Source organism: Furipterus horrens, unplaced genomic scaffold (genome assembly GCF_987537825.1).
Source record: "Furipterus horrens unplaced genomic scaffold, mFurHor1.1.pri manual_scaffold_7, whole genome shotgun sequence".
NCBI classification, from domain to species: Eukaryota; Metazoa; Chordata; class Mammalia; order Chiroptera; family Furipteridae; genus Furipterus; species Furipterus horrens.
This window is the reverse complement of record NW_028327177.1, coordinates 47,818,502-47,843,337: the sequence shown is the minus strand read 5'-3', so window position 1 is coordinate 47,843,337 and position 24,836 is coordinate 47,818,502. Positions and strand designations below refer to the sequence as shown.

The 24,836-nt window shown below is 37.4% G+C and overlaps 1 protein-coding gene and 1 long non-coding RNA gene across 2 annotated transcripts in view; both read right to left on the bottom strand.

Annotated features, from left to right (window-relative positions):
• The window catches only part of LOC150004404 (uncharacterized), a 94,525-nt gene that overhangs the window by 33,136 nt on the left and 36,553 nt on the right, over positions 1 to 24,836 (bottom strand). The window contains exon 3 of the long non-coding RNA XR_016512292.1: positions 6,395 to 6,514. This is a non-coding gene — a long non-coding RNA (uncharacterized LOC150004404). The remainder of the gene's footprint in view (positions 1 to 6,394; positions 6,515 to 24,836) is intronic.
• PLAG1 (PLAG1 zinc finger) lies at positions 20,973 to 23,149 on the bottom strand. The gene is made up of 2 exons (XM_090282852.1): positions 22,798 to 23,149; positions 20,973 to 22,274 (listed from the first exon to the last, which is right to left on the bottom strand). The coding sequence occupies exons 1-2, from the start codon at positions 23,037 to 23,039 to the stop codon at positions 21,017 to 21,019; spliced, it is 1,500 nt and encodes a 499-aa protein (XP_090138978.1). The 5' UTR covers positions 23,040 to 23,149; the 3' UTR covers positions 20,973 to 21,016.

Sequence of the window (24,836 nt, the reverse complement as noted above, 5' to 3'; positions counted from 1 at the left end):
AGAGGAAGCGTACATGTGCTGGAAGCCTGCCATCATGTATAGAGGAAATGCATGAATGCTCCCAGACTGAGTTCTCGCTCTGTACTCCTGCAAGGCCTAAAGTGCACCTCCAAGTCCTCAGATTCCTTACAGGGAAGATCTTAGGGATGGAGACTGGAGGGAGAAAATGGGGGGCAGGGAGAGACCACCCAGCCATGCCCACGCACACCTGGACACTTCTGAGCAGTGTGGGCTGCCTCTATTAGTTCTGGCTCTTCCTAATAGTAAACCCCATTATTTTCATGCCAGTATTTACAGAATATAAAGTTCTTTTTTTTTTTTTTTTTACTGATTTTAGAGTGGTCAGGGAGAAACATCAATTTTTTTTGTTCCACTTATTTATGCATTCATTGGTTGATTCTTATATGTGCCCCAACCAGGGATCAAACCTTGGTGCATCGTGATGATGCTCTAACCAACTGAGCTACCAGGCCAGTGCCTATAATATTCTTGAGGAATAGATTAGTCTATTGGAGAAATGCCTCGAGTGCCCTCAAACTATCAGTAAATATCTTAAATATTGAATCACTTAAGGCTATTGTTAACACCAGAAATGAGAAAGCAATGCATGTCACCATTATTATTTAATATTTTCTTTAAGATTTTAGTAAGTGTAAGAACATTAAGTGAATGGCATGGATATTATATAATACATAAAAGTATCTTTTTTGATGATGGTATGAAGGTACACTTTTGTAAGGCCAAGAGGAAATAGAAGAAAAAATCAACCAATAAGAATAATTGTGCAACTTTAGTTAAGTAGATAGAATAAATGTTAAAATAAATCAACTGCTTTCTCATGTTCTTGCAAGAAAATCCTAGATGTGAAAGATGTGAAACAGGAAAACAAACTTTAAGTTACATGGAAAATTTTAATAAGAAAGACTGAGGATCAATATTAATAATTGTAATATTAAAAGACATTAAACAAAATCTTAAAAAATGGAAAGGTCTTCCATGTTCTTGGATGCAATGATTTATCTATTATGTTACTTCTCTCAAAATTAATACCTAACCTTGGCTGGCATGGCTCAGTGGATTGAATGTCGGCCTGCGAACTGAAAGTTCACTGGTTCGATTCCCGGTCGGGGCACATGCCTGGGTTGCAAGCCATGTCCCTGGTTCGGGGTGTGTGAGAGACAGCTTTTAGGTGTTTCTCTTGCATATTGATGTTTCTCTTCCTTTCTTCCCCTCTCTCTATACAATAAATAAAATTTAAATAAGAAAATAAATCAAAATAATCCTTAAAAAAAAAAAGAAAAAAATTAACACCTAAATATAATGTGATTTCCAATGAGAATTGAGTTACAAAAAACAGGGTTCTTTTTCATAATTGAGTAAAGTATTCTTAAAGTTATGTGGAACAAATGCATAGGAAAATAGCTAAGAGGAGAAACAAGATGGCGGAGGAGTAAGTGGAAGCTACACTAACTTCCTTCCAGAACTAGTCTGGATTTACAACGTAATTTTGGAGAAATCATCTGGAATAACCAACTGAACACCAGCTGGAGAGAAGTCTTATAACCACGGAGAGACAGAAAAGGCCGCTACATCACAACGTGACCGGTAGGAAGTGCGGAGACGCGGAAGGGCTGGCTGGCGTCACACGGGTAGCAGCTGAAGGGACTGAGAAACAGCTCAGCAGCCTGGGATTCCCCCTGAGAAGGGCAGGGTCTAAACCCCCAGCTGGGCTCCCCAGCCTACAGCAACAGAGTGGAAAGTAAAATAGTATCCAGCTGAGAAAAGCGAAAAGCCACAGGGTTTCTTGCTAGCCGGAGAGAAACAGCTGGAGAAAAAGAGCTCTTAAGCGGATCACATATAAAAATATTCTGCCCCCACTTACCCTGGGCACAAGCAGAGGGAAGACAGAGAGGACTGGAAATGCTTGGGGAGAGTTTGGTGTGGTGGCTTTGAGGGGAGAGCTGGGGAAGCGGCCGGCCGGGTCCCAGTGCTGACTCATCCCCACACTGCAGGCAGACCATTCCCGGCCAAGTGGCGTCAGCCTGAGGGGAAGCAAAAGCCCTGCCTACAGGAATTAAGCTGCCACACCCATGATCCTTAAACCTGACAGCTAATCACAGATTGAATAGATTAACGACTAAAGGAGACAGACAAAGGCAGTAGATCCCTGGAAGTCTCCAACAGGCTGCCTAGGCCCAGACTGGTACAGGATCTGACGCCACCAGGGGCAGATCCAGGAAGTGCAGATCATTCTAAGAAGCACCAACAAACAATAGGAGTCACAAAAATGGGGAGACAGAGAAACAACCCCCCATCGAAAGGAAAGGTAGAGTCCCCAGAAAGAGTGCTAAATGAAATAGAGGGGAGCCAACTATCAGATATGGAATTGAAAGCATGGATTATGGAGAAGCTCAATGAGCTCAGCGGAAACTACAAAGAACTCCAGAAAAACTACAGTGAACTCCAGAAGAACTATAAGGAACTTACTGAGAATTATACCAGCATCAAAAAGGACATGGAAGCTATCAATAAGAGCCAGGAGGAAATGAAGAATACGATCTCTGAATTGAAAACACAGTAGAAGGAATTAAAAACAGGCTAGAGGAAGCAGAAGATCGGATCAGCGAGCTGGAGGACAATGTAGACAAAAACTCACAGACAGTGCAACAAAATGAAAAAAGACTGAACAAGACTGAAGAGGCTCTAAGACACCTGCAGGACAACATGAAACGTAATAATATCCGTATCATAGGAATTCCAGAAGGAGAAGAAGAAGAGCAAGGAATAGAAAACCTCTTTGAAAAACTAATGACAGAAAACTTCCCTAACATGAAGAGAGAAAGAATCATGCAAGTCCAGGAAGCACAGAGGGTCCCAATGAAGATGAACCCCAACAGGCCCACTTCAAGACACATCATAATTAAAATGTCAACATTCAAAGACAAAGAGAGAATCCTAAAAGCAGCAAGAGAGAAACAACTAATAACATACAAGGGAGCTCCAATAAGGCTATCCTCAGATTTCTCAGCAGAAACACTACAAGCCAGAAGGGAATGGCAAAAAATATTCCAAGCAATGAAAAACAAAGGCCTACAACCAAGAATACTCTACCCAGCAAGGCTCTCATTCAAAATGGAAGGTGAAATAAGGAATTTCCAAGACAAAAGAAGGCTAAAAGAATACATCTCCACCAAACCAGCACTGCAAGAGATGCTAAAGGGTCTGCTTTAAGAAGACGAAGAAACAGAGAGAGACAGAGAGGAACACGAGTACAAAGGGGGGAAATGACAATGAATAAGTACTGAAAGAAAGAAGGAACTTCTACCATTTGCAACAACATGATTGGAACTAGAGAGAATTATGCTTAGCGAAATAAGCCAGGCAACAAAAGAAAATTACCTTATGCTATCACCTGTTACAGGAAACTAATGAACAACACAAACAAATGAGCAAAATTGAACCAGAGGTATGTAAACAAGGAATAAACTAACAGTAACAAAGGAGGAGATGGGAGGGAGAGAAGGGGTAAGAAGGGGAAGGGTCTAGTCAAAGAACATGTATAAATGACCCATGGACATGGACAACTGGGTGGAGACTGAATGTGGAAGAAGTGGGGGGCAGAGTGCAGGGAAGCAAGAGGGGGAAAAATGTGAGACAACTGTAATGGAAAAACAAACAGAAAATTTTTTAGTGGGGGGAAAAAATAAAAATATAAAGAATAGAAATGCAAGTTCAGTGAATATTAGAAGGACAAGGATTTTCCTTCACACGGTATATTTTTCTCCCTATCTGATCCCTCCAGAGTTTGGAATTCTAAAGAAGTAAGTAATGACCTAACTTTCTTTGCATAAAACTAATAAGACCAGTTGTTAATAGAAGTTTTTTTTTTTTTTTTTTTTTTAACTAAGACTTTGAATGGAATGTCATGCCTAAAGGAGACACGTTGGGCTTTGGTTGTTACCAAAAAGCCCTGAGCAACTGGGACTGACTTTCAAAGGTAATAAAAGTCCACGAGATAAAAGGCCTGGTACCTTGGATGGATGAGCGGTCCATAGCAATCTTTCCAGGGAAGGAATGAAGGTTGTTTTCCTGAAAGATGGCTAGAAGGGACCTTAAGGCACAATGGAAAACCAGGAGGACCTGGAAAAGACAGGTGTTTACAGGCAAGGCTGAATGCCAGGTATGTGGATCTGCTTCTGTGCCTTGAAGGGGAGACTGAAGGTCACCCTAAATGTTCCTTGGGTAAGTTCCAGCAAAGCAGAACTAAAGACCATAAGTGATCATTTGCTGCTCTTGTGTTTATGCAAGTGAACAGGATAAATTAAAAATGGACTTAATGCAGTACCTTTAATGACAAGGAGGGTAATCTTAGGGAGAAAAATCACGATTCAAAGAAGATCACAATGCCCAGTGGTAGACTATAAAGTAGTGCAACTAACCGTCTTTAAAGTTTCTTTTCATTTAAAATTTGTTTTCATTTGAAAGTTAAACTATGTCTGTGGTATTATCAAAGATGTTTAATTTACAGGCAAGAAGAATGTCAAATGCCTTGCAACTGGATGTCTTTCCGATAAGACAGTCCTACAGATTTAGAGACTTGTATGTGGGTTATGTTACATAAATTAACGTGTTTTCTGTTTTCAAAGGGCATAAGCCTACGATCTCATTACCTGAGTGATTGTCTGTACATATAGGCCTCACTTAATCCTGTCTGCATTGCTGCCTCCTGAGACTCAATGGTTTGGCTGAACTAAGTGGCTGGGTTGATGAAGAACGGGGTGGTCTGTGGGCTTCACTTTAAAACTGGTTTCTCTTTTCTATCCTAATGGCTTGGACAGAAAGAGCCCAGAGGCCTGAGAGGGGGGAAACCTAAAATATTTCCCTCAGTCCAAACTAAATATAATGGGCAAAAGGGTTTTGGACAGGTGAGATGTACCTGGCACACCTTCCTCCAAAGAAGCCCTTCTTTTCCCTAATGTGGGACATTGAAAAATTAATACCTGTCTTTTGTCATCTAGTGGTTACGGATTGAATGATGTCCTTTAACCCTGTTGCCCCCAGAATACAACAAGGATGCCAGCCTGTTAAACCAAGCATGCCGTTGTCCAGAGACAGCCAAACAACCTGGAGTCTGCACGATCCTTCCCCATGTGGGAAGGCCACCCTCCCCTCCACACCCCTACTCTTATTAGGGATTTCTTGACCCACGGGTAGGTAAGACGACGACCATGCCCAGCTTGAAGCAGCTAGAGGAGCTCGAGACCTTCGTCCATTGTCCTTTATAAGACTGTAAAGGGTCTTAAGTCTGAGAGGGAGGGATTGTTATTTTTTATTGTTAAAATATTTAACTAATTAATTAATTATTTTTAAAAAAGAATTAGAAGAATATATGAAAGGGTGAGGCAGGAGAGCTTGGATGTACGACCCATGGGCATGGACTTGGGGAGGGGATTGTTGGGGAAGGGGGGTGCTGGGTGGAGGGGAGCAAAGGGGAAAAAATTGGAACTATTGTAACAATATAATCAATAAAATATACTTAAAAAAAAATAGCTAAGAAAACCATGAAAAAGAACACTAGAGGGGAGATTTGCCATACTCATTACCACAACCTACCCTAAAGTCACCTTAAGCAAATCAATATAATATTCATGTCCTAATGGATAAATAATTAGTGAAACAGGGAAACTAGACTTAGATCCCAATTAACACAAGAATTCAATATATGGCAACTGTGGAAGTTCATTGAAGATAGTCTGTAGTGTGATACCAGCACAACCATCTACTTTCCCAGAAGAAATGAAAATTTTACAGCATCACACCTGATGAGAAAATAAATAGACTGAAGTTTAAATACAAAAATTGAAACAATAAAAATCTTATGAGAAAATCTGGGAAGACAGGGTGATACAAATAGTCTTCAACCCAGTGATTCTACTCCTGAGACTTTAACCCATATAATAGAGCCAGGAAATCAAGAACCATAGAAGAAAATTTACTCATGTATGACTACAATTTAAAACTTTAACAATGGTATTTATGATATCTTTTGATACAAAAGGCATAAAAAAAAATATCACTGGGAAAAGCTTATAATGCAGATGACAAATGATAAATTTCTGTATTATACAAAGAAAACTTACAGATTGACTGAAAAAAAAACATCTAGTGAAAATGAGCAAAGGTTGTATAAACAGGCAAGTCACAGAAGAGAAAAAAAAAGCAATTGGTCACAATATAAATGAAAAGATGTTCAGATTAACTAGTAAATCAGGGAACTACCAATTAAAGTCACAATTGAAATAGCTCTTTACACCCTGGCGAATGTGGCTCAGTTGGTTGGACTGTCATCCTGTAACCAAAAGTTGTGCGTTTCATTCCTGGTCAGGACACATACCTAGGTTATGGGATCGATTGCTGGTCGGGATGCGTGTGATCCTCAGACTGGGCATGTACAGGAGGCAACCAATTGATGTTACTTTCTCACATTGATGTTTTTCTCTCTCCCTTTTCCTCCCTTTAAAAAAAAATGAAAAAAATATCCTTGGGTGAAGATTAAAAAAAAAAAAAAGAAATGAACTAGCTCTTTATTCCCACTCCTGACATGCAAAACTGAAAAGAAATGTAATGCATATTACTTACTAATGTGGGGATGTGGGGGATAGTGTTTTTAAATATTGCTGTAGGAATGTGAAGTGTTATGGAAAATGAATACTAAACATTCTTGTAAAGCAGTCTGGCAATATCCCTTAAAATTAAAATTTCAAATACTCTTCAACCTAGGAATTCTGCTTCTGAGACTCTGTCCCATAGATAAATTAATAAGCACCTATGATCATGGATGCTTCCTAAAGCATTGTTCACAGTGGTCAAGATCCGGAAACAAAAAGATTGCCCATTGCTAGCATTCTTATTAAATGTTTGGGCAAATACATTTAAATATGCTTGTAATCAATGATTACTGTTAACATATTAGATACAATTAATACATTTTGGTGAGTTGTGTTAGTAATATTTGTTTGGAAAATTTTGCTTAATACACTTTATAAATTATATATTTAACTGTGAACTTGCACCAATAATAATATTCATTGCTCTTACGCCCCCCAAATCCCTTGGATATTTCAAGATCCTAATGATGAAGTGACAATATGATAGTAACATACATCTGGAAAATAAACTCATATAAAGAGAAACTTAGAGAATATATAAATATGCTCACCTTTGCCAACAATTAAGAAAAAAAATGTAAATTGGTGTTACTCTTTTGGAGGGTAATCAGTCAAGATTGCTTAGAATTTGAGGATTCGTGAAAAATCAAGATTCTGTCATGTCTTTTGAATTATCTTACTATTAGGGGGGTATTTTATTTTATTTTGTTCGTAACTTGATATATTATCAATTTTTATGTCTCATGAAAGTTTCAAGTATACCTATTAAACATTCATGGGTTCCTCATTTCCATACATGCTATGTGCTTTACCACAGCTTCCATTCCCATGGTGCCTGTGCTGCTGCCCACACACACTGTCTTGAGGTTGTTCCTGACATTCACACCCTGGGTTTGGTCCTGTACATGTCTCTCAAAGTTATACTTACTTACACCAAACAGTTCGAGTCTATAAGCCAGAATCCTATCATCATCTTTGCTGCAGCCGAATGGACACAGGGAGGGAGGGTTATGGAGAAATGCAGTAGCTCCCTCTCCAGCTCTTCCTCCAGTTTTTATCATGAGTGTAATCTCTCACTACCACAGCATCTCCATTTCACCCATTCAGACTGAGTCCTCATGCTCTGAAGGTGGCACTGGTGGGGAATGAGTGGAGACTGGGGTGTGGTTTGGTGGGCAGAGCTGTCCATCTTTGACACCCAATCCCATAATACTGGAAGCAAACAAGGAGGTGCGGTTTCTTAGCAGCGTCCTAAATATAGTTTGGATCATTCTGACCAGGAGCAGGGAACCTGCTTACTTTCACTCCTTGGGAATTCTCTCCAACAGAATGTAACCGCCATGAGAATAGGAACTTTGTCTTGTTCAATATTGTATGCACAGCACTTGGAATAATGCCTGGTACGTAGTAGGTGCCCAGTCAATGTTTCTAGAATGAAGGGGAAAAAAAGAATGGATCCTGTTTGTAAGGGAATCATACTTGGGCAGGGAGTGCTGAGCCAGATTTGCACCAAATCCAGTACCCCAAATCAGACTTGCTGTACTTGATTCCAACCTGCAATGTATTTATTCTTGATGCCTGCATGGTAGTCACTATTGCCTTCTGTCTTCTTCCTAACAGCGATATTTGGAGGTCTCCCCAGGTTTCCTTAAAAGTTGAGCTTCTCTAATATTGTTTTTGCTTTAAATTGCTCCAAATCTCACTCCATAGCACCTTGTTATATAGCTTCAGGTTAAAGTCTCTAATGTTATTTTACTACTCTTTTCATGGGGCGCTATGTGTGATCAGAATTTAGTGTGTCAGCCTTAACCATTTTTATGATTACCAAATACCCATGGAGGACATCTGCATTACATTAGGATTTATCTCTTTCATACAGTCACTAGCAAATGGTCAATACTTTAGATTTAACCACACATTATTAGCATTATCTTCTGCTTTCTTGAGATGTCTATCTTTGCTTGGTTTTTTTTTTTTTTTGTCATTTTTTAAAATAAAAAAATACGACTTACTTTCTGAATCCTTACATGTCAGAATGCCCATTTTGCTTGAACTTGTTTCACAACTTGATTGGATATGGCTCCATTGACTTCTCTCATTCAGAGAGTGTTTCAGGTATGTCTGAGTTCAGTTCTGATTCTCTTTCAAATTGTAGGCATTTTTGTTTTTCATTTATCCTCATTATTCCTGCAAATTTTCTCAACCAAGATTGTGGCTTAGCCAAATTTTCCTTGTATTTCTAAGTTATTGTTTCATGTATTTTGCTCCTGGGATGTGCGAGAGAAACTGGGGACCTGGCCTGTAAACCCAGGCACATGTCCTGGCCCAGAATCAAACCAGTGACCTTTCAGTTTGCAGGCTGGTGCTCCATCCACTAAGCCGCACCAGCTGGGCTATTTTCATTGTCTCGATGGCAAGAACTTTTTTTGGTAGTCCTGTCTGGCAAGTACCGAACCACTTTTGAGCTCAGGAAAAACTTATTTTGGGAGTATTGTCTTCCCAACTCTCAACCCCCTACTTTCTTCTCCTATTCTGGATGCCTGCATATTGGAAATCCTAAAACTGTAGTGGTAAATTTTGGAGTCAAATAACCTGGTATAAATCCCATTACTTCTAGCAAGTCACAATCTCTGAGTCTTAGTTTCTTCATCTGTACAGTGACAAGGGAGGCAGACACAGGATTTTTGTTATATTCCTAGAATTTGTAATGTTAAAGCATAAGACTTAAAAAAAAATTCTGTGTGTAGGATTGCATATTAAATTATGCCTCTCCCTTCAAATAGGGCTGGTTCCAGTGGGAAAACTTCAGACACCTGAAAGCAAAAAGAGCTTAGGACCTGGGCACTGGTCTTAGCTGTATGGCCTGGACAGCAGCCTTAATTTCCTGGACTCACTTGTAAAAGAGGAGGGGTAGCTTCAAAGGTCTCTTTTAATTGTAAAGTTTGGTCTTTATGTTTTTAAAGGATAAGTTGATTTTTACTGTCTCTGTAGAATAAGCAAACAAGGTCCCTTTCAGTGGCTTTTTAAAGAAAGTCCTTACCGGAGGGTGAATTCATTGACTTTAGAGAGACAGGAAGAGAGGGAGGGAGGGACGGGGGGGGGAGAGAGAGAGAGAGAGAGAGAGAGAGAGAGAGAGAGAATGAGAGAGAGAGAGAGAGAGAGAGAGAGAATGAGAGAGAGAAATCAGTTGGTTGCATCTCATATGAGCCCTAACTGGGGATTAAACCTGCAACCTTAGTACGTGCCCTGACTGGGGATTGAACTCGCAACCTTTTGGGGTATGGGACGACGTTCCCACCAATTTAGCCACCTGGCCAGGGCTTCGGTAGCTTTTTATTCACTGGCCTAATTGCTAAGGAGGAAAGGAATATTTAAATTTAAATATGATTTAAGGAGACTTCAAAATAATGATTTCCGTTATGAGAATTAATCATAGTACTTGATTAAATAAAATCTTAAGAACCCTACCTAATAATGCCTGTATCTAAATAGTTATACAGCTTGTAGAAACTTTAGACAGAGCTAAAGACTCTGTGGTTAGAGCGCTCTTGAAGCACAGTTATAAGAATTAGAATTCTCAAAATTTTCTCTAGTCCCAGTCCATTGTAGTGAAAACACTTTGTTCTATAAAATAAAGAAAACCCAAGTGTTAAAATTATTTACAAAATTTTCTAGTCAGATTTTTAAAGAGAATTTTTTTAAAAAATGGGTCCTAAGTATTAAGATGGTGCAGAAAGATAGGAGCTATCATTGCCCTTCAGCCACCAAATAGGTCTTGATTATCTGCCATGTGCAGGGAACTACGCGGACAAATGCTTAGAAGAGTTTAATATGTATTTTATATATTAATACATTAATATATAATATCTATATCCTTGAAATATATATTAACACATTAATTATATATAATATAGAATAATATACATTCCTGAAATATATAATATATAAATGAATATATAATATGTATTTCCCTGAAAAGACCTAATAAGCTGTAATAAATGTTCATAGGCAAAATAAATTCCCTTTCAGTGGGTGAGACCAGAGAAGGGCTATCATTAAAAGAGGGTAAGATTTTGGTTATGTGGAATTCACAGGCAGGAACAGAGAAAGAAAGCAGTTAGATGAAGAACAAGACAACTGAAGACCAAATGATGGATAAGAACAAGGTACAGTGATTAACTTCCTATGAAAATGATAAAGGAAGAGGAAATAGGCACAGTTAGGAATGGAAGAGGGCAGAGGCAAACAAACACGGGAGCCTGTCAAGATGAGGAGAGAACTTCCGGCCAAGATGGAGGCCTAGACTGACATGCTCCATCTCCCTCCACAACTAAGAAGGAATACAACTACTGCGAAACCAGAAATAATCAGAAGTTCCAGAAAATAATGCTACATGGAAGCAGAACATATGAAGTTACAAGAAGTGGTGCTTGTCCAGATGGGTAGGTGGCAAAGCCAGAGCGGAGAGGTCTGCTGGCGGTGGCAGCGGTGGCAGCAGCGGCAGCAGGACAGTGGTAAGCACAGACACCTGTATTTAAGAGGGGAGGCGAGAAGCACCTGGGGAACAACCCCGGCTGCAGACCAAACCCATCAGCTCACGATTCCAATGCTGGGGAAGGCAGACCCCCATTGCCTCAGACTGTGAGGGCCAGAAGGCGTGGGGACAGAAGAGGAGGTTCCTGGTCTCTTAGCGGAGAGTGAACAGCAGGAATCCATCTTGGACCCCTGCCCCCATGCAAAACGCCACAGTGTGGTGAGAAGGGTTGCCCGGTTGTGACGAGTGCAGAGGGCTCGCCCCTTATAGCATAGGAGGTGTGACAGCCCTGCCCAGGAAGCAAAGGTAAACACAAAACTGTCAGGTAGACACAGATCATGATAGAGATCCCAGTGCTGCAGCTGACCAGACAGCAAATCTCTAATCTAATGCCTCAGCAGATAGGAAATCTCTCTGAGGCACAGTTCAGAGCTTCGGTTATATGAATGCTTTCAGACCTAACAGCAGATTTTAAACAGGACGGGGAAGGAATGAAGGCTAGCCCTGAGGAAACGAATGAAAACACATACGAAACTAGTGGTGAGGGAAAGAAAACCAGGGATCAAATCAACGAATTGGAACATAGGGAAGGAACAGTCAACCAGTGCAGAAAGAGGAAAGGAAAAGGGAGGAAAATGAGGAGAGGCTCAGAAACCTATGGGACAGCTATAAGCGGGCCAACATCCGAATCATAGGGTTGCCAGAAGGTGAAGAAGAACAACTAGAGATTGAAAAATTATGTGAAAAAATAATGAAGCAGAACCTTCCAAACTTGGGGAAGGAAATAGACTTACAAGTCTAGGAAGCATAGTGAGTTCCAAAACAACTGGACCCAGGGAGAACCACACCAAGACACATTATAATCAAAATGTCAAAAATTAAGGATAAAGAGAGAATCTTAAAAGCAGCAAGAGAGAATTACATACAAAGGGGTCCCAATAAGACCATCAGCTGATTTCTCAAAAGAAACACTTCAGGCAAGAAGGGACTGACAAGAAATATTCAAAGTAATGAAAAGCAAAAACCTACAACCACAATTACTCTATCCAGCGAAGCTGTCATTCAGAATAGAAGGGCAGAGAAAGTGCTTCCAGGACAAAGTAAAACTGAAGGAGTTCATCAGAGCCAAACCACTGTTATATGAAATGTTAAAGGGACTTGTTTAGGAGAAAGAAGACCAAAACTATGAACATTAAAATGAAAACTGTATCACAATAACCAACAACAGAAGCTAGGGAATCAAAATATAGGCAAACTAAGTAGGCAACGTGAGTGGGAAGAGAATTATAGGTATGGGGAACATTTTGGGCGGAGGTCAGCCGAGGGGGGGAAGGGGGAAAGGGAGGGAGATGGTACAGGAATTAAGAAGCATAGTAGGAGGGAGTGGAGTAAAGAGGAAGATGTTGAGAAGAACTATATGCACAACCAATGGGCATGGACTAAGGGGGGGGGGCAACTGGAGGGAAGGGGGTCACTGGGTGGAGGGGAACAAAGGGAAAAAAAATTGGGACAACTGTAACAGCATAATCAATAAAGCATACTGTATGCTTTAAAAAAAAAGAATGTAGGAGAATTTCAGGGTCCTTCAAATCATTGACTTGTACTAACTTGAAGCTCTCAGTAAAGGTACAATTTAGGAATAAATATTGAGACATTACATAAACAAATTTATGACCAAAAATACAACACTAAGTAGTAACACTTTACTACAGCAAAAGATAATTTAACTATGAAGTAGTGGGATGTGTTGAACTCTTCTGCCTGAAGTCTTTAAACAAAATGGTCTTCAAGACACTTAGAAGGGTGTATACTAATCACCATTCATTCTGGGGTGGGAAAACCTGACATACCTTAAAGTCTTGAATGGGGCGTGGCTTAGGCTATTAACCTACTTACACAATGAACATTTCTAGAGCATGAAAATCTGGTTACAGAAGTCGTCGTAGAATTGTCATCAGGTGTGTATGAATACTAATAACAGATTAGTTATATATTTCTAGAAACAGAGCAGTTTACCAACATCATTCCATTTAGATTACCAACTGGACTGCCAAAACTTTGGAAGGGGCCCCAGGAAAACGATGACAGTTTTAAAATTACAAGTAGAATAAACCAAAAGTTAACCCTTTCCAAAAATGCTAATGTCATAAAACAGAAAACTTCCCTAACTTATGTGAGGGACCATTACACTTCTGACCCTCATCCCTTCAGAACCCCCGGGTCTTCACTGAGGTTTAATTATAAATGGACTATATACCTATTTTACAAAAAGATTCAATTTACTCATTTCCACTTGTGCATTTATAAAACACATTGGTTTATATTTCAAGTATGCCTCTATTGTGTAAAGCAAGATTTTCCTGTTTAATTTTTTTAAAAAGAAAACTTGTTCATTAGAAAAGAAAACCCAATTCCATCTGCAATTATGGCAGCCAGAACGGTACAGAAAAGGAGACTCTGAGTACTCTTTTATGGAAACAATCTCCATTAGCACTGTGATCTTTCTCCTTTTTTTCTCTAAAGCAGTCAGAACCTAGGAATTTATGTTCTTTCCCATAAGTGTATCAGGGAAAAATATTTCCACTTACTTCAGGGTAAAACCAGCACCTCTAAATAATGACAGTTGAAACTAGCTGTATTAGTCAGAGTTCTTCAGAGGAACCAAACCAGTGGGATGTGTATATAGGTGGGGCAAAAGTACGCTTACAGCTGTGACTATGCAAAACAGTTTATTGTTTTATTATTTATTATTGTATTCCTTTCCATATAAACTGTAAACCTACTTTTACCCCACTCTGTGTATAGAAAGATTTAAGAAATTGGCTCCCATGATCATGGCGGTTGACAAGTCCAAAATTTGCAGGGCAGGCCAGCAGAGACCCATGGTACAGTTGATGTTGCAGCTTGTCCAAAGGCAGTTCCCTCTTGCTTGGGAGAACTCAATCTTTTCTCTTAAGGCCTTCTAACTGATTGGATGAGGCCCACCCACGCTATGGAGGGTACTCTCTTTTAATTAAAGTCAACTGATTATAAATGTTAATTACATCTAAAAAACATCTTCACAGCAACATCTAGACTGGTGTTTGACTAGACGTCTAGTCTGAGTACTATGGCCTAGCCACATTGATGCATAAAATTTTAACCGTTACACTGGCTAAGAGTCAAATATCTTCAGAGTAGAAAACTTTATTGATGTCTGTGTTGAATAAAATGCAGGTGAGTTAAGACATCCTGGGTTTTTAGTTTTAGGCTAAAATTGCCAACATTTCACCACCTTTGATCTACAAAAAGGGTAACTGGGTATGGCTCAATGTAACATTGAAGCTTGTCTGCAGTCGCATTGATGCTGCCATCTTCACTAGGATGCTTGATCAGGAAACAACCTCTGATAAAGCTGGCTTCTTTGGAACACCCCTAAGACTTAGCACAAGAGTGGTGCCTTTGTTTAAGAAATGTTTGTTAAACAAGTATTTGTTTGATTAAGGAGAAGTTAGAGCAAAACTCAAGCTGTCTGTAGAGACTAAACTTTCTCCTCCCGTTAATGCTAAACCATCAGTATAAACTTTTCGTTCTTGACAGTAACACAAATGAAGGCCTTTTAGCCCCCCCAGGTCTATGGTGCAATTAGCAAACTGCATTTCTAATTAATTTCCATAAGGAAGATAATATATTAAAGTGAATTAATCCCACACTTTTTCAGATTATGTCAGTTCTTGACATATTTTTTTTAATGAATTTAAATAAAAACGATTGTGTTAGTTTTTAATTTGCTGGAATGAAGCATGTGAAAAAAGGAACTGCCAATATTAGAATTACCGTTCATTTTCTTTACCTCTCTGAATTAAAACAGGAAAGCCATTAAGGAAGAATTTTCCTTATTATACTGAAAGTGATGCTATGAGATACATAAAAGTTTTTTCTATGACTGGTTCCTAGATAAGTTATTAATTGAATTTTCAGAGTTAATATCTCTTTGAAGCTGCATTTCTGACTGTTTAACTTAGGAGTTTTAGGTGAAGCATGCGTGTGTTTGTTGTTTTGGTCTAGACGGGTTGTCAAGGGATGGTTTTTGGCAATACTTTAGACAAAAAGCCCAGGGGAACTTCTAAAAGGATAATTTAAAGTACTGACAGACAATAAGTGTTAAAGGGTAACACTTAAGATTGGCATTTATCTCAATGCCAACTTTATCTCACACAAACAAGAAATGTTATCAATTTATACTTTCTGATAGCCCTTTTGGGTTCTTTTTTTGAATTCTCACCTGGATCAAAGTTTTGATGCATCATGTTTTGACTTTTTATTTACAATTTCTATCCTTCCTTTAAACGTACAAAAGTTTTTAGAAAAACAAAAACAAAAAAGAAACCCCGGAACTTTACATTTCATTTCAATAACTAACCGTTATCTTAGAGGCAGCTATTAGAAACTGGTATAATACTTATCAAATGAAAAAATATTTAAAATTCAAAGTGAAGGAAAAAAAAGTTATACCAAATAGGAATTTATCATCTATTAAAATTTCAGGAAGATCTACATTATCTAAAGGCATTCTATAATTTTATTCATATATTTTGTGGAGTTCACATATCTTTTCTTACAGCAAACATAACACTGTAGGCCACAAAAAGCTGCAGTACTATTGTTTAATTAGCAGCAAATTAATATTTTATATCTGGGTAACTGGACAATAAATAGCCTGCTTCTTTGGATGTGGATGTTTAAAATGTAGTATCACTGCAGCTTCAAAATGTGACTGCTATTTTACAGAGCTTATACACACACAAAAAATATGATCTTTTTCTATATTTTATACAAATACAACAGTAGTTTGTGAATACATTTTAAGTACATGATATACATGATAAGCCACTTGTATTCTCAATATCACAGAATAGCAATTTTAAATGCAATAAAAATATACAAAATTCATCCTGGAATGCAGGGTTTTTTTTCTATTGACTCAAAACTTTAGCATTAATTAGAACATTTTTAGAATACTAGTCCAAACACTTTTTCCTTTGCTAAAAGGACAATTTCAGCAGTCCAGCTTACGTTCAGGCACGATGCAATCCATTTCCCAATGGATTCCAGTTTTTGTTAAATTCAAAGGGCCGTTAGTAACATACAGCACGTTCTTCACTCTACACAATATTATAAAGCCCACTTTTCTTTCTGAGTTACAGTCACCTTGTGGACAAAAGCTGGGTTTGTTCTGGTAACATTTGCATGTCCAAGATTTCCTTTTGCAAGTACACATGAATACATTGTGGTGGGTGGTGTAAAAGTTTGTTAATGACAAATTAAGTCACAGTATAAAAATATATTGTACACCTTTACACCTAATGAAGTCCTTTTTTCCTATGGATAAAAAAATTCAACTGCATGAGACAGAGACGTTTGTAGCACCATGAAGAGTTGTATCCCAAGTTACATTAGCAGCATGATCCAACACAAAACTGAAGGAGTGTTTTTGAGAAGATAAACATTCATTCTGGTTCATCTGTACCACTGACGTTTATATAGTGAAGTGTTTTATACATTAGCAATAGTTCTGTCATTTCTAGAGCTAGATAACTTTATCAAAAGACACTGCCTTCCATCCTCAGAGGGTTGATAGCATTGTAGGAGGGTATAAGGGTGATCTAAGTGTGCCCTTTTGTTGGCAGTATCATCTTGTTTTATGTGATCAAAAAGGAGCTCTTATGGGTCTTTAGCACAAGACTACACAACACAACTCATGTGGATCTATGTAATCATAACAAGCTATCTGTGTAGTTGATATGACTGCTGACACAGTGGGAAAAATAAGAGAAAGTCAACTTAGCCACTCATTTGTGAGAGAGAACAGTCTGCCATTACTAATGAACAATACTCAATATTTAAAAGATCTCCTCCAATGCCACATGGATCTCAATAGGCTAGAAGCAACTTGGGTGAACTGGTATTTTTACATACTGGGAAGACAGTGTGTTTTGAGACACGTAAACCTTGTAAAAAAATAAACCATTGTAAAACCTTATGAAAAGACACACACTGATTCTGTGCAATATAGCAAATTGATAAGAAAACACTGTAAAAATGTACCTGTTTAAAATATCGTCTACCATTTTTGAACACAAAGCATTATATATCAAAGGCCTACATATATATCATCTAATGGCACTTGAAACAAATCATAATAAGTCTTAAAATAAAAGGCATAACCTATAAGAAAGTTTCTGTAAAGGTTTAGATTGTTTGAAAGTGCTATATCTTGTAATATGTGTAGTATAGAGGTTGACCAAGCTCTATATTAAAAAAAAAAAAAAATTGGCCTATATATGTGTATTGCTTACTAGATAAATGATCCTGAAAATATGTACTCTTTAACATTCATTATTAGCTTAATAAAGCAATCAGCTCTGGCTCACATTTCAGTCAGTATATGGTTTTTAAAAACCGCTACTGTCCAAATTAACACAATGTATCGCTATATTCCACAAATGACTAATGATAATAAAGCACAAGCAACAAATAGGCAAAAATACATAGTTTGGAAGAAAACACTAGATGAAACTTAATAGTTGCACAAAGAGTGGTGCAGGATCAGCCAGGACAACTGAAGTTTTGAAGAACGGAACTTGGTGATAGGGTTTTAAAATGCAAATTTTAACAGTGACCAATAACTAAATATAAAAGTGATATTTGCATATATAAATGGAATAATTGCTTACTGTGCCAAGATCCTTCCACAATCCTGCTTCCATGTCTTGTGATCTAATTTATACACACATGAGGAAGTTCAAACTGAATGAGGTTCAATATCTTGTCTGAGGTCCAAATTCTAAACTGAAATATTTTACTTAATGATAATACCTTTAAAAATTTTAAGTTATTATTATTATTATTATTACCAAGCAAAGGCACTACTAGAAATTTTAAGGATGACGACTCTGGCCACTAGAGAACAAAAATAGCATTGGCAATAATTATTTTTAATCATATCCAGTTGACATAAAAACAGATGTCAAATTTTTTTCTAGGAAAAAAGGAGCCAATTCTGTGTTACATACTTGTTAAACCATTGTGCAATTAAAATAAATGAGTCTGCCTCATCTTTAATAGAAATTCTCTCCAAAAAGTTTTAGTGACCACTACAGTCAATTAAAAAACAAATTAGCTCAATTCCCTCTTACTTGGAAATGTTCTTTTAAGTCTGTGGGGCAGCAACAGGCAAAGAGGTGTACGTATTAAAATTAAGACTCCACAATTTTAACACTGGCACCCTGAAAGATATGCCTCCATGTATCTGAATTCCATGCAGGGCGAGAATTAGGCTAAAAAAATATATACATATATGACGCCATTCCCCATTTCTAAAAAGCTTTATTTAATAAATCCTGGTATTCCTTTTTAAATTTTTTATTAGCAGTGAAATACAGCCTACTAAGGCCAACTCAGTTCATTAATTTGACTTCTCCTTTAACAAATTTTATATAAAGTAGTGTTTCTACACTTGTATTTGCGATTTCTATTTAAAAATAGGTTTTCTATTTGTGCTCTGTCACCAAATTCATTTTTCCATTTTTAAAAATGGTCATTAAAGCAATATTGAACACTAATCATTCAACTAATGATTTCGGTAAGCAATCTGTTTCATAGAAACCAAAGGAAGCAGTTATAAAGCAGAGCTAAAAGCCTACTTTCAGAGCAATATTCTCCTAATCAAAAGCTTAGGAGCAGTTTGAAAAAATTTAAAATGTATTTCCTTATTAACATATATAATTTTAATGCCTTTGGAACACTTTTATAAAATGTAATTTTTAATAATAAAATTTAAATATAAGTATAAAACTACTGCTCCTAGGATTAAAAAAATAGGAGCATGATAAAATATCAGGAGCCAAAGTTCCTTAAGAGAGCAACTTTGATTCTATGAAGTGCGATATATGTGTGTGTGTACAGATATAATATATAGAGTGAAACCCCCATTTACATTATTACAATTTACATTCCTCCACAAATTATACTCCCGAATATTTTAAATAATGCATTATATTCAGTAATCTGCACTCATTTTTAGAAATTCTTGGTAAACATTGCAATCCGCAGTAATAATTGGCCCTAGAAAAAGGAAAAGAAGCTTCCATACAGGGCTGAGTGCTCAAAAATTTTTTCTTTTTCTTTTTAAAGAGATATATACTCTTCTATAGCCCCTCAACCCCTACCCCTTCATCTGCCCCAACTGAGAGGCTCCCAAATAAGGTGTTAACAAGTGCTTAATAGATATGTTTTTTAAGTTTGATGTCCCTACTGATAATTAGAAAAATATAATAACTTGACGTTTCAGAAGATTATGGTGGTTATCTAACATGAGGAAAGCCCATAACTATTTATTTAGTGAACAGAATATTCTTGATTATTTTCACATTAACTAAGATAGTGCTTTTTCTACTTTACTTTTTCCCCCTCTACAAATTCAACTTATTCATTTGCAACATTCCCTGCATTTCCCAGAGATGAGTAAAAGTGGGTTTTACTGTATATGTTTTTAGTTGCTTAAAACTTTGTGGTCATTCCTCAAATAGTTTTCTAACGTATTCCACTTTAAGTTCTTCATCTGAAAACAGCAAGGAAAGACAAATTAACACCGAATAAGAAAGATATCAAGGGGCAAAACTTGTTTCCTGCTCTTGGCTCTTAAGGGAAAGAAAATCTTACCAAATTTAGCTACAAGTGTTGTAAGCAATAGGCTTTTACTTTACTCCTAAGTAGTCTAGTTTCCAATTCTGGAAACAGGGGGCATGACCCCTAGACAAGTCCCCAAGTTGAAAGGTATGCTTCATATCTTCCTGCTTAGGATGTCTATCATACCATTAAGCTGAGACAGTTCACTCTGGCGTAAATACACCTAACACCTGTGTTCCACGATGGCTCTAGATTCTGGACTAACTGTGGACTAACAATGAAAATAAAATTGCTGGCTGCATTTGACCCACACTTTGGCCTTGAAAGGTGGAAAATATTAAAGAGAGCTATCTACATACTGACTCTAAAGACTCCAATGCCATAAACATTAATATTAAATGGAAAAAGGGCAAGTTAAGAAGTTTGAAATGTGGCAAAATATCTATGTACTAATTTAAGGCCAACTATTGAGTAACGTGGAATGCCATGTCACCTTACTAGGAGTCTTTTTGCTATAAATACTGATGCTCTGTGTTTAAGTTTTGTTTTCCTTATATGTGCACAATAGAGATAAGAAATATTTGAGCCAGACAATAGCAAGTCTTCAAAATATACTGACTTGAAGTTATTTTACATCTAAGAACCATTTGTTATCTCCCCAAACTGGATTCTTAATTCATTTGAAATATCTGATTATGAATCCATTTAGAGGCTAGTAAAAATTTTTAAAACTTTTGAGTTATTCATATACATTTAGAAAATTTACATTTTGTTGCAAAACTTTTTTTAATGAGCCAAATGTCAAAAGGCAGAGCCATTAGTAATGGAAAAAAAGAAAAATTTTAAGATCAAAAGGTAACTTGAATGTGGGATTTGTAAGACTTTACTAATAATAATGGCTTTCCTATATGAAAAATAATCTTAAAATATGACAATTGGCAGTGAATTAGGACGAAATACCCAGGTAAACATAGCTGAATGCAAATGGTTTCAAAGCTAGTTTCTATTTTATACTGGCTTAGTGAAAATTGGTACTATACAAAAGCAGAAACTTTTATACTGTCTAAAAGTAGGCACTAAAATAAAAAGTCATCTAAGGCAGGGCTACACATACATTTCTGTAATAAATCCATGGCCTGGAAACCTACTGAAAAGCTTGATGGAATCGTGGTAGGGTGGTGCTTGTGCTTAAACTACTGGTGAAAGCTGCTGACAGTGAGTGAAGAGACCCAAGGCCTATAGTGTTTGCAGGATCCTGAAGATCCTGTGTCTGTGAGGGGAGCTGAGACATAGAAGAATGTGCTTCTTCTTGGGAATAGCTCATTCCGAGGCTCCCCACTGATATAGGGTTATAGGGAGGACCATTTAATGGTATGAAATTAAACAACTGAGAAAAATCCAATGCTGGTGTGTTTAGAGGGTCACTGATAGAAATAGAGCTTTTTGACAGGGAGAGGTCCCCTGCACCATCATCAAGTGACCCCATCTGAGAATCTAACCCTAGTTTAGATGATGATGCTTGAGAATCCTGGGAGGAAGAGGGCACGCCACCTTGTAGCTCCATCAAATAACTCTCAATTTCCCCCTTTAATGGCTGTTCTTTTTCAGGAATGGAAATTGCATATGAGGTAGAACTGAATGGGTATTTGAAGGACAGGTGGTGAGAAGGATGAACAGCATCCATGTCTATTGGGCACGTCATTCCCAAAGGTAAAGTTGTGATCATTTGGTGGGCAGATCCCGAGCTCTGCATGGACTGAAATGGAGTGTTATAGAGGTTCAACTGCAAAGTGTTTGTGAATGGCTTTGATAACAGTTCACTGGAAGGTAAGGACATCACTGGAAGGAGCTCATCTTTTATAGGCACAGAAACATTACAGGTAAATGGATCCAGAAAATCCACTGGTTCTGTTTTGACCTTCAGAAGTTCTTGATTGTGACTCTTCTTCATATGTCGAGTCAGGTGATCCTTTCGGCCAAATCTCTGTGCACAATACTGACAGAGGAAGTCCTTTCTTCCAGTGTGCACCACCATATGTCTCCGGACGTCTTTCCGGGTGTAGAACCGGCGGTCGCAATGCTCGCACTGGTGCTTTTTTTCTTTAATTCCACCAGATGACTTGCCTGCGTGAGACTTAAGGTGCTCCAGCAGCACTCCTGTGCTTTCGAAAGTCTGCAAACAGACCTTGCAGGTAAGGTCACCACTTGTTGCAGCATGCAAGGCCAAGTGACGTTTGAACCCAAGCTTGGTGTTGTAGTTCTTGCCACACTCTTCACACTTAAACGTCTCTTTGTTAGGGTCATGTGTATGTAGGTGATTCTTCAGGTGATCTTTTCGGTGAAACATTTTCTCACAATAATTACACTTGTGGGTTTTCTCAGGAGAATGAGTAGCCATGTGCCTTTAAACATAGACATATTCTGTAAGTATCATGACAAAAATGGCATGTATTCACTTTTCATATGGAAGCTAAACTACTATGCTAAAACAGAATTTCCCTAATAATGGACAGTTTTAAACTTAATATATACTACAAGGATAGTTAATATACCTAAATACTGCAGAACTTGAGTCATTTATGTTGCCACTTTAATTTTCACTGGCTGGTTTTCAGCTATTATTACAAAAGCAAATGAGCAAAACTGAATATACTCACGTAAACGTCCATACCTTTTCTTCTAATTTCTTTGTACAAATGGAAATTCTACTCTCATTAAGCATTTCATTTCTAAAAACCCAAAGACACTACTAACACATAAAAATATGTGATTCAGAATACTAAAACTAGCTCATGTCTAATCTACTTAACATTTCCTTTCAGCAAATCAGCTAAAAAATGTGTATACAAATATATACGTTTACAATGGCTTCACACAGCCAACATCATAGCAAATATAATCTGAAAGACAAATAGAGTTTAATACCTTTGTAATTTGTACTTAGAAACAAAGGCTTTGGTGCAGTCTTGTTGTATGCACTTGTAGGGCCTCTCTCCTGTGTGAGAGTAGGAGTGAACCTTTAATTTCTCAACACTGTTAAAGGCCTTGTCACACAGTTGGCAAGGAAAGTTTTTTCTTGGTTTGGTTTCACCACGCTTACGTTTCCCTGAAGGGACTTTCTGGGTATCTCTTACTTCTGACAAATCACCAGGAATGACAGTGGCCATCGCAGCCTAAACCAGGCCTTCTTGTTGGACACTTGGGAACTGCCCAACTCCACTAAATGATTTAGCTTTAGGTGGCTTCTCAAGTTTCATGTGGTCGTAAAAGAAAGCAAAAAGGGACTGGAAAAAAAAATAAGAAACAACTAGTTTGTAACTAAATTTAATTTTTAAAAATTTTATTTGCTATGTGATGCTTTTGAATTAAAAAAGAAACCATAAAATGGATTCAGCTGGTCTAATGTAATATCTGTAGGCTTCTTTATATTTGTCAAAATATATATTAATGCATTGCTCAGAATGAACAGTTCACACACATCTCTTGAAATTCCACCTGACAAATGCTGTACTTAGGAAAAGCAGTAGCGATTTCAGAAGCTCTCAGGAAGCATCAAAACATGACACTAAAAAAAGTAAAAACAAACAAAAACTTCAGACCTTTTAGCCAATAATTCTCATATTAGAAATGTACCTTAGGGAAGTATACAGTCTCAGAAAAAAGATTTATTTATAAAGATCTTTACTACACCATTATTTATACTACAGACCGCTAGAAACAACCCAAATTCCCCAAAATAAGAAAAATTTATATAATAAACTGAGAATTTCAGGTAATAGAATAGGATGCAACTACTGCAAATGTTATGTTAGAAAAGCAGGATACAAAATACATACAGTATAATTACTTTTTTTAAATAAAAAAATATGTATATAGCTAAAAAAAGACTAGGATCTATATAAAAATGTTAAAGGTAGTTGCCTCTGAATACTGAAGTTATGGATCACATGTATTCTCTTCTTTGTAACTTTCCATGTTTTCCAAATTATCTATAATGCATATATGCCCTTTTATAAAGGGAAGGTATTTTTAATAAAAACAAAAGTACTTTTCATAATACTTATGGAAACAAAGTATTATATAATAAAAAAATTACACAAATCTACAAGGCCCTTAAGTATTTTCCCAATGGGACATGGTTATAACAGATCCCTCCACTGGTGGTGTTTATAGTTTTCCCTGTTTTTAGTGTCTCATTTGTGACTTTATACCATTACAGAATAAACAGAACTGTGAATTATGAAAAAAAACGAACAAACAAAAAACCACCCAAAAACATAACACTAAAAGTGGCATTATTAAGCTTCAAATCTTACAAGGGACCAAAGAACATAAATCTGAGAACATAAAAATGTTTCCACTAATACCTTAATGTCTAAAAATCATTTTAATTTGCCTAAGTCAACTTTACTCACACTCTTTGTTACAGAAAAATAAAATATAACTAAGCAATTGAAAACTCTTTTAGGCATCTTGTGAACCATTTAGTTCATGGAAGACACAGTTAATGAATGCATAGACACCAGAGGCCTGAAAGAGTTGAATGTGTCACCCAAAGTGAAAATTTACTCTTTATACCAGTGTCACCACACACAGAAGAATTTCTGAGTCAAGAGAAGAAATGACTTATCTTCATAACGAATATGCATTCTTGAAATGGTAGTCTTTTGATGTTATGTTATTAGGTGAGGATCATGGCTCCTTGTCATTTGGTAGGTAGAAGGATTTGGTTGAAGTAATTTTCCTCACCATTTTTCATTTTTCACATCATAGAAAATGATTCTGTTCCTTGGGCAGACTCAGGTTTTGGAGGGACCAGAGTCATCAGGCCTCCCCAAGAGCTGAGGGGTCAGTCTTTCACACACCTGTAACCTGTGTGCAGCACACCAGTGGGACTTTTGGCTTAGAGCACAGTACTTATGCAAGGATACATCAGTATGGAGGTGTTTCAGGTTGTAAAAACA